Source organism: Malurus melanocephalus, unplaced genomic scaffold (assembly GCF_030028575.1).
Source record: "Malurus melanocephalus ecotype Western Australia unplaced genomic scaffold, MMel_1.1 scaffold_1140, whole genome shotgun sequence".
Lineage (NCBI taxonomy): Eukaryota > Metazoa > Chordata > Aves > Passeriformes > Maluridae > Malurus > Malurus melanocephalus.
The window spans coordinates 41,410-50,930 of NW_026624372.1; the positions used below are offsets into that span (position 1 = coordinate 41,410).

General features: G+C 60.4%; 1 protein-coding gene across 1 annotated transcript in view; it reads left to right on the forward strand.

Moving 5' to 3' along the window:
• The first annotated feature begins 4,020 nt into the window (after positions 1 to 4,020).
• The window catches only part of MYO1A (myosin IA), a 13,525-nt gene continuing 8,024 nt past the window's right edge, over positions 4,021 to 9,521 (forward strand). Inside the window, exons 1-15 of the mRNA XM_057387117.1 lie at positions 4,021 to 4,498; positions 5,433 to 5,548; positions 5,700 to 5,794; positions 5,879 to 5,983; positions 6,066 to 6,112; positions 6,449 to 6,512; positions 6,606 to 6,704; positions 6,807 to 6,910; positions 6,999 to 7,146; positions 7,236 to 7,354; positions 7,446 to 7,532; positions 7,694 to 7,759; positions 7,862 to 7,966; positions 8,199 to 8,261; positions 8,369 to 8,569. Coding sequence (XP_057243100.1) covers positions 4,316 to 4,498; positions 5,433 to 5,548; positions 5,700 to 5,794; positions 5,879 to 5,983; positions 6,066 to 6,112; positions 6,449 to 6,512; positions 6,606 to 6,704; positions 6,807 to 6,910; positions 6,999 to 7,146; positions 7,236 to 7,354; positions 7,446 to 7,532; positions 7,694 to 7,759; positions 7,862 to 7,966; positions 8,199 to 8,261; positions 8,369 to 8,569 — 1,602 coding nt within the window. The 5' untranslated portion in view covers positions 4,021 to 4,315. The remainder of the gene's footprint in view (positions 4,499 to 5,432; positions 5,549 to 5,699; positions 5,795 to 5,878; positions 5,984 to 6,065; positions 6,113 to 6,448; positions 6,513 to 6,605; positions 6,705 to 6,806; positions 6,911 to 6,998; positions 7,147 to 7,235; positions 7,355 to 7,445; positions 7,533 to 7,693; positions 7,760 to 7,861; positions 7,967 to 8,198; positions 8,262 to 8,368; positions 8,570 to 9,521) is intronic.

A 9,521-nucleotide genomic window follows, 5' to 3' on the forward strand; every position in this document is an offset into this window, starting at 1 on the left:
CTAGGAGTGGAACCAACTGCTGGGCTGCCCCAGGTGGGTGGGGATGGACCTTAAGGGATGGTCATTGAGGGGATGGATCCTGTGGGGATGGACACCATGGGGATGGACCCCATAGGGGTGGTCATTGTGGGGATAGACCCCATGGGAATGGACCCCATGGGAATGATCATTGTGGGGATGGACACCATGGGGATGGACCCCATAGGGATGGTCATTGTGGGCATGGTCATTGTGGGGATGGACCCCATGGGGATGGTCATTGTGGGGATGGACCTTAAGGGATGGATCCCATGGAGATGGACCCCGTGGGGATGGACCTTAGGGGATGGTCATTGTGGGGATGGACCCCATTGGGATGGTCACTGTGGGGGTGGACCCCGTGGGGATGGACCTTAGGGGATGGTCATTATGGGGATGGTCATTGTGGGGATGGACACCATGGGGATGGACCCCATAGGGGTGGTCATTGTGGGGATGGACCTTAGGGGATGGTCATTGTGGGGAGGGACCTTAGGGGATGGACCCCATAGGGATGGTCACTGTGGGGATGGACACCATGGGGATGGACCCCATGGGAATGGTCATTGTGGGGATGGACCCCATGGGGATGGTCATTGAGGGGATGGACCTTAGGGGATGGTCATTGTGGGGATGGACCTTAAGGGATGGATCCCATGGAGATGGACACCATGGGGATGGACCTTAGGGGATGGTCCCCATGGGAATGGACCTCATGGGGATGGACCTCATGGGGATGGACCTCATGGGGATGGTCATTGTGGGGATGGACCTCAGGGGATGGACCCCACTGGGATGGTCATTGTGGGGATGGACACCATGGGGGTGGTCATTGTGGGGATGGTCGTTGTGGGGATGGTCATTGTGGGGATGGACACCGTGGGGATGGTCATTGTGGGGATGGACCCCATTGGGATGGTCATTGAGGGGATGGACCCCATTGGGATGGTCATTGAGGGGATGGACCCCATGGGGATGGTTATTTTGGGGATGGATCTTAGGGGATGGACCCCATGGGAATGGACTTTAGGGGATGGACCTCATGGGGATGGTCATTGTGGGGATGGTCATTGTGGGGATGGTCATTGTGGGGATGGACCTTAAGGGATGGATCCCATGGAGATGGACACCGTGGGGATGGACCTTAGGGGATGGTCATTGTGGGGATGGTCATTGAGGGGATGGATCCCGTGGGGATGATCATTGTGGGGATGGACACCATGGGGATGGTCATTATGGGGATGGTCATTGTGGGATGGACCCCATTGGGATGGTCATTGTGGGGATGGTCATTGTGGGATGGACTTTAGGGGATGGACCCCATTGGGATGGTCATTATGGGGATGGTCATTGTGGGGATGGATCTTAGGGGATGGTCATTGTGGGGATGGTCATTGTGGGGATGGACCGCATGGGGATGGTCATTATGGGGATGGTCATTGTGGGGATGGACCCCATGGGGATGGTCATTGAGGGGATGGTCATTGTGGGATGGACCTTAGGGGATGGACCCCATGGGGATGGTCATTGTGGGGATGGTCGTTGTGGGGATGGTCATTGTGGGGATGGTCATTGTGGGGATGGACCTCATGGGGATGGTCATTGTGGGGATGGACCCCATGGGGATGAACCCCATGGGGATGGTCCTTGTGAGGGTGGACCCCATAGGGATGGTCCTGGAATGCTCCACACCCCTTGCATGGATGGACCCCTCTGACTGGGAGAAAAGGGGCTCTGACCCCCTTCTCTTCCCCTGCAGCTCCTACCTGAGGTGTGAATGCTGTTGTTGGCACAGCCCTGGGTGTTTGGGGGGTGGGACACACAGGACACCCCGAGGCTGGGTGGGTCCCCTAGTCCTGGATGAAGATGGACTGGACCCAAAAACTGGGGCTGGATCCCAACTTTTGCAGTTTGTGATGTTTGTGAGCTCCCCACTCAGGGACCCCCTCCCAAATGTGGGTGCTCATCTGGCTCCATCCCTCTGAGATGGGGATTGGGAATTCTGCAGGGTCTGAGATGGGGAATGGGATATGGGGTCTGAGTTGGGGAGTGGGATCTAGTGAGTGGGAGTGCTGCAGGGTCTGGGATGGGGAATGAAATTTGGGGTCTGGGATGGGGAGAAGGATCTCTGGGGTGGGGATGGGGAGCACCAACAGTCCACCCCTTCCTGGGGTGGGGACTGACCTTCCCCTCCGTGTCCTGTGCAGGTGCCTGAGGGTGACACACACGAGAGGAACTTTGGACCTGCGTGCTCAGCACCTGCTGGAGCCATGGGGAGGGAGCTGCCACCGACCTGCTCCTCCTCCTCCTCATTCTCCTGGTACCAAACACGCCAGAAAGCTCCAGCTGGTCGGGCCACACCTCTGCCTTGGCTTCRATCCCGTGTGGAGACAGAAAAATCAACGCCTGTGGAGCTTCGGGGTGTGCTGGCTGCCTCCAGATGTGGCGTAGGGGTAGAAACCGTGCTCAGCCCCCTCTCCCCGTGCCAGAGCTGAGTGTGAAAATGCTTCCTCCCTGCCTCGCCACCCTTCTCCTGCTGTTACTCCTCTCCCAGTGGGTGCGGGCAGGGACTGAGGGTGACCCTGCTGGTCACCCTTGTGCTGGTGGCTGGAGAGTTCTGCCAAAGCACCAAGCTGGAGGGGACGCCCCAATCTATGCAACTTCCTGAGCAATAACGCTGCCCTCACCTCCTTGCAGTGTCTCAGCTTCCTTGGGGATCCCCAGCCCAGCCCCTACCTCACCCGTGCCACTGCTGGAGCTTCTGCCATCAATTTGTCCCTGTCCCAGCCCTCTCTGCTCCCCAGCTCTCGCTGCGCTTTCCTCCCTGCTCAGGCACTGTTCCTGCGTCCCCCCCACCCTCAGCGTGGTGAATGACTGATTATATTTTTAATAAAGATGTATTTTTTATGTCCTGAGCCTCATTTGTTCATCCCACTGTGACCTCAGGACTCATCCATTTAGGGGAGGTCATTCTGCCACGGTTGGTGTGTGGGGACACAACAGCCCCTGGGTGACATTCCCTGTGGCAGGACCTACAGTGGCCTTAGGCTGRGCTGGGATGTCCCCTCTGGGGACAGGTGGCCTTCCCAGGAGCTTCCCTGGGGACAGATGTCCTCTGTGGGGACATCCTCCTCCGAGCAGCCCTGGCCATCCCCGTTTCTCCAGCCCCAGCTGCTCCCGTTTCTCCAGCCCCGTACCTTGCCCCCGTTTCCCGCAGCCCAGCAGAGGAAGCTCCCTTTGTTTGCTCGGCTCCAGGATTTTCCCTGCTTGTTCCTGCTCTGAGCTGCGGGGTGGGGAAGGGACACTGCAGGCAGCTCTTGGGGCCGATTCCCCGCTGGTTGCTCCTTCGTGCCTCAGTTTCCCCATCCGGGAGCGGGCCCGGTGCTCTGGGGGAGGGCTCTGCGGTCCCTCCCGCCCCTCCTGTGGGCCGGACGGGGCCAGCACCGGGCGCTGGGTTGGGCTGAGCCCCACCGGTTCCGGGGCAGCTCCAGCTGAAGCCACTCCAGCCGCTGCTGCTCTGYGACCGGGAGGTGAGTCAGGGACCCCTCTGCTGCCGGACAGCACCTGAGCACCCCAAAAATTCAGCTGGGTGGGGGTACCCTGTTCCTATAACCCTCGGGGATCTGCACCCACGGGGYGTGGGGACCCGGTGTCATTGGGGCCACCCCAGCGCTGTCTGGAGCTTTCGGGGGYTCTCAATCTTTCTCCCACCCCATAAATGCCCATCCTGGGGTGGGGGTCCCACACCCGCTCAGACCCCCACGGAAGCTCTGCCATCTCCCGAAGCTGCTGGAAGGGTCTCCATCACCCCGTTTGCCCCATCCTTCCCCACCTTTTTTCCTCTCCCGTGAACTTTCCCCGGGGCATCGATAAGTGGGGCTGGGTTTACAGCCCTGCGCCCCAGCTGTAAAGAAGGGGTGAAGGTCACCCCGGGAACGTGACTGCGCTGTCACAGGCAGGTGAAAGATGGGGGACAGCGGGGACAARCAGCACACGGGCTTTCGGGGGTGAYCTGWTAGGGAACCGGGGCTCCCCTCCCCGCCAGGAAGGAGGGAGGAAGCGGAGGCTGAATTAATCCCTGCCCCAAGAACAGGATCCAGGTGTCCGCATTTCCTGGCCGGGMCGCCGCTTCCCGACAGCGTCCGGCTGTCCAGGGGTCCGGGACACCTCGAGAAGGTGTCCCCTGTGCCTCTGTGGGTGTGTGGCCACCTTGTCACCCATCCCCAGGGACCGGAGCTGGGGGGAAYAACCAAAATCCCAGAAACTGCCGAAGAGGGTGTTTTGGGGAAGGGGCTGCATGTCCGTGGCTGCAGCCCCCCTCTCTGGCGTGTCCCAGCTGCCCCGGAGCTGCCCGGCCATGGAAGACACCGCAGCGCTGCTGGACGCCGAGGCCGTGGGGGATTTGGTGCTGCTGGATCCGCTGACCGAGGAGTCGCTGCTCCGGACGCTGCAGGAGCGGTTCCGCCGCCAGGATATCTACGTGGGCAGCGGGATGGGGCGGGATTGGGATGGGGAGTGGGGGGGTTGAGGGGGTGGGAGTGGGGTTTGGGGTCTGGGATGGGGATTGGGTGGGCTGCAGTGTCTGGGAAGAGGAATGGGATATGGGGTCTGGGGTGAGGAATGGGATATGGGGTCTGAGATAGGGATTGGGAGGGCTGCAGGGTGTGGGATGGGGCATGGGATATGGGGTCTGGGATGGAAATGGGATATGGGGTCTGGGGTGGGAGTGGGATACGGGGTCTGGGAGGGAGATTGGGAGGGCTGCAGGGTCTGAGATGGGGAATGGGATATGGGGTCTGAGATGGGGACTGGGAATGCTGCACAGTCTGGGATGGGAGTGGGAAATGGGGTCTGGGATGGGGATTGGGAGGGCTGCAGGGTCTGGGATGGGGAATGGGATATGGGGTCTGGGAGGGGAAGAGGGATATGGGGTCTGGGATGGGGAGTGGGAAATGGATTTTGGGATGGGGATTGGGAGGGCTTCAGGGTCGAGGATGGGGAACAGGATATGGAGTCTGGGAGGGGAATGAGTGAGCTGCAGGGTCTGAGATGGGGACTGGAAATGCTGCACAGTCTGGGATGGGTAATGGGATATGGGGCCTGGGATGGGGATTGGGAAGTCTGCAGGGTCTGAGATGGGGATTGGGATATGGGGTCTGAGTTGGGGAGTAGGATCTAGTGAGTGGGAGCACTGCAGGGTCTGGGATGGGGAGCAGGATCTGGGGTCTGGGATGGGGAGAGGGAGAACTTTGGGGTTCAGAGTGGGAACAGGGTATGGGATCTGGGATGCAAAGTGGAAGTGCTGCAGGGTCTGGGAGGGGGAATGGAATTCGGGGTCTGGGAAGGGAAGAAGGATCTGGGGTGGGGAGCACCAGCACTGTGTCCTCCCACCCCTCATCCCCACTATCCCACAGACGTACATCGGGAATGTGGTGATCTCGGTGAACCCGTACCAATCCCTGCCCATCTACACCCCGGAGAAGGTGCAGGAGTATCACAACTGCAGCTTCTTCGCCGTGAAACCCCACATGTGAGCACGGGGACGCCGGGGTATCCCACCTGGGCAAGCCCAAAGTGTCAGAATCCAAGAAAATCCACTTGGGACAACACCACAGCAACAATGGGAGGGTTTGGGCATTTCCTGAAGCCCCCAKATGGTTCCMAAYCCCTTTTATCTCCAGCTACGCCATYGCTGACGATGCCTATCGYTCRCTGCGGGATCGGGACAGGGAYCAGTGCATCCTCATCACYGGCGAGAGCGGTGCYGGCAAGACGGGTAGAGCCAGGGGGCATGGGGGGCACTGTGAGGGGCTGGTGGGGCGAGGGGCCCCACAAATGTGACCCCCGTCCCCCCTGGCAGAGGCCAGCAAGCTGGTGATGTCCTACGTGGCGGCCGTGAGCAGCAAAGGGGCGGAGGTGGACAAGGTGAAGGAGCAGCTCCTGCAGTCCAACCCCGTGCTGGAGGGTGAGTGTGCCCCACATCCTGAGCCCCACATCCCAGAGCTGCCCCCCAGACCCAAAGTGACCCCCATCTTCCTCTCTCACAGCTTTTGGGAACGCCAAGACTGTCCGTAATGACAATTCCTCCCGATTCGTGAGTGACCCAAGGGAGGGGGTTGGACCCCCTGATGGGGTCATGGGGGCCCTGATGGGGCTGGGAGCACAGAGGGGATGGGGATATGGGGTTATGGGGATGGGGATATGGGGATATGGGGATATGGGGATGGGGATATGGGGATGGGAAGATATGGGGATATGGGGATATGAAGATATGGGGATATGGGGATATGAAGATATGGGAGATGGATATGGTGATATGGGGAGTGGGGATATGGGGTTATGGGGATGGGGATATGGGGATATGGGGATATGGAGAGTGGAGCTGCCACTCCCACCAGGACCCCCTTCCTGACCCAGCCCCTTACCCCAGGGCAAGTACATGGACATCGAGTTCGACTTCAAGGGGGAGCCCCTGGGAGGGGTCATCAGCAACTGTGAGTACCCACTGCCTCTCTGGAGGATGGATCCCACTCCTCATGGGGGTCCCACTCCTCACGCCCCTCAGTGACACCGACCCCTCCCCTCAGATCTGCTGGAGAAATCCCGCATCGTCCGGCACGTGAAGGGCGAGAGGAACTTCCACATCTTCTACCAGCTCCTGGCCGGCGCTTCGGCGCAGCTGCTCCGTAGGTCCAGACCCCGCAGCGTGGGGGTTTTGGGGAAAAAATGAGCTGGGGAAGAGAGGAGGGAGCCATGGCTGAGCTGCCACCTCCTCTCCCCTCTACCAGAGCAGCTGAAGCTCCGCCAGGACTGCGGTCACTACGGGTACCTGAACCGGGAGAGCTCCAGCTTGCCGGGCATGGACGATGCAGCCAACTTCCACGCCATGCAGGTACCTACAGAAAGACATGACCCTCCCACCCCCCAGACATCCTGGAATCCATCTGGGCATGGCCCTGAGCTGCTGTTTCCATCCCCAGGATGCCATGAGGGTCATCGGCTTCTCGCCCGCCGAGGTGACGGAGCTGCTGCAGGTGACGGCCGTGGTGCTCAAACTGGGAAATGTCCAGCTGAGCAGCAGCTTCCAGGCCAGCGGGCTGGAGGCCTGCAGCATCACCGAGCCCCAGGGTAGGGATGGGGGTATGGGGGGTGATGAAGGGCGTGGGGACCCCTCCTCAGCCCCTTCCAGGTCCTGGGAGTGCCATTTCCCCACGCAGAGCTGCAGGAGATCTGTGAGYTGATCGGGTTGGACCCTGGCACGCTGGAGCAGGCGTTGTGCTCCCGCACGGTGAAAGCGCGGAACGAGACGGTGCTGACCACCCTGACCGTCCCCCAGGTGAGCAGGGCCACCCCTGGCCATGGGGCTGATGCCCAAATGCCCCTCCATGAGCTGCTACCAGCCTCTCTTTCCATTCCCCTCTCCCCAGGGCTACTACGGCCGGGACGCGCTGGCCAAAAACATCTACAGCCGCCTGTTYGACTGGCTGGTGAATCGCATCAACACCAGCATCCAGGTGGGCTGCAGGGCACCCTGGACATCCCCAGGGGGACCCTGGACACCCACAGGGACCCTGGACACCCACGGGGACCCTGGACACCCACAGGGACCCTGGACCCCCACAGGGACCCTGGACCCCCACCCCACACAGGGCTCAGCACCCCGGTATCTCCCCAGGTGAAATCGGGCGAACAGAGGAAGGTGATGGGTGTCCTGGACATCTACGGCTTTGAGATCTTCCAGGTGAGCAAAGGACCCACCAGAGTATGGGGAATGGTGGGTGGGATGTAGGGAAGGGCCAGGGGCTCGGGAAGCACCTGCCACACTGGAACCCTCCTCCTGCAGGACAATGGATTTGAGCAGTTCATCATCAACTACTGCAACGAGAAGCTGCAGCAGATCTTCATCCTGATGACGCTGAAGGAGGAGCAGGAGGAATATGTCCGAGAGGTACCTTAAGCACGGCCCCGAGGAGCTGCGGGATGGGGAAGTGCCGGAGACGGCTCCACCGCTCGTCCCTCCCTCACCCCGCTCCCCACCGGGAGCAGATTCAATGGCAGGAAGGGATTTGGGATCCTCGTCCTCGTGGCCGGACGTCCGGTTCCTGCCCCACATTATCCGGAGGTGTCCRTGGGGCAGGGGCCGGGCAATCGGTGTGTCTGACCCTCCCATCTGCTCTCAGGGCATCCAGTGGACCCCGGTGGAGTTTTTTGACAACACCATCATCTGCAATTTGATTGAGAACGTGAGTTGTCTGCCCAGTGCTGGCGTCTTGGGGTTCCAGCTGCCCCCATAACCCAAACTGGGATTTACCGGGGCCGGTTTGGGATGACCCCATTCATCGTGGCACAGAGCACCGGCGGGATCCTGGCCATGCTGGACGAGGAGTGYCTGCGGCCCGGCGTGGTCAACGAGGACACTTTCCTCACCAAGCTCAACCAGCTCTTCGCCACCCACAAGCACTACGAGAGCAAAGAGACGCAGAACGCGCGGCGCGTCACCGACGCCAGCCTGGCCCCGCGCTGCTTCCGCATCCACCACTACGCCGGCAAGGTCCGGCAGCGCCTGATCCTCTTCCCAGTACCCTGATCCTCTTCCCAGCTCCCTGATTCTCTTCCCAGCTTCCTGATCCTCTTCCCAGTGCCCCAATCCCGATGCCCCAATCCTCGTCCTAGTGCCCCAACCTTCTTTCCAGTGCCCTGATCCACTTCTCGGTGACCCCCAATCCTCTTCCCAGTGCCCCGATCCTCTTCCCAGTACCCCGATCCTCTTCCCAGCTTCCTGATCCTCTTCCCAGTGTTCCCATCCTCTTCCCAGTGCCCTGATCCTCTTCCTAGTGCCCTGATCCTCTTCCCAGTGCCCTGATCCTCTTCCTAGTGCCCTGATCCTCTTCCCAGTGCCCTGATTCTCTTCCCAGTGCCTCGATCCCAGTGCCCCAATCTTCTTCCTAGAACCATAATCCTCTTCCCAGTGCCCCAATCCTCTTCCCAGCTCCCTGATCCTCTTCCCAGTGCCCCGATCCCAATGCCCCGATCCTCTTCCCAGTGCCCCAATCCTCTTCTCAGTGCCCTGATCCGCTTCTCAGTGACCTGATCCTCTTCCCAGTGCCCTGATCCTCTTCCCAGTGCCCTCATCCTCTTCCCAGTGTCCTGATGCTCTTTCCAGCTTCCTGATCCATTTCCCAGCTCCCTGATCCTCTTCCCAGTGCCTCGATCCCAGTGCCCCAATCTTCTTCCTAGAACCATAATCCTCTTCCCAGTGCCCCCATCCTCTTCGCAGTGCCCCGATCTTCCTAGAACCATGATCCTCTTCCCAGCTCTCTGATCCTCTTCCCAGTGCCCCAAATCTTCTTCCCAGTGCCTCCATCCTCTTCCCAGTTCCCTGGTCCCCTTTCCAGCCCCCAGACCTGTTCCCAGCACCCCTTGATCCTTTTCCCAGTGCCGCAATCCTCTTCTCAGTACCATAATCCTTTTCCCAGTGCCCCAATCCTCTTCCCAGCTTTGCA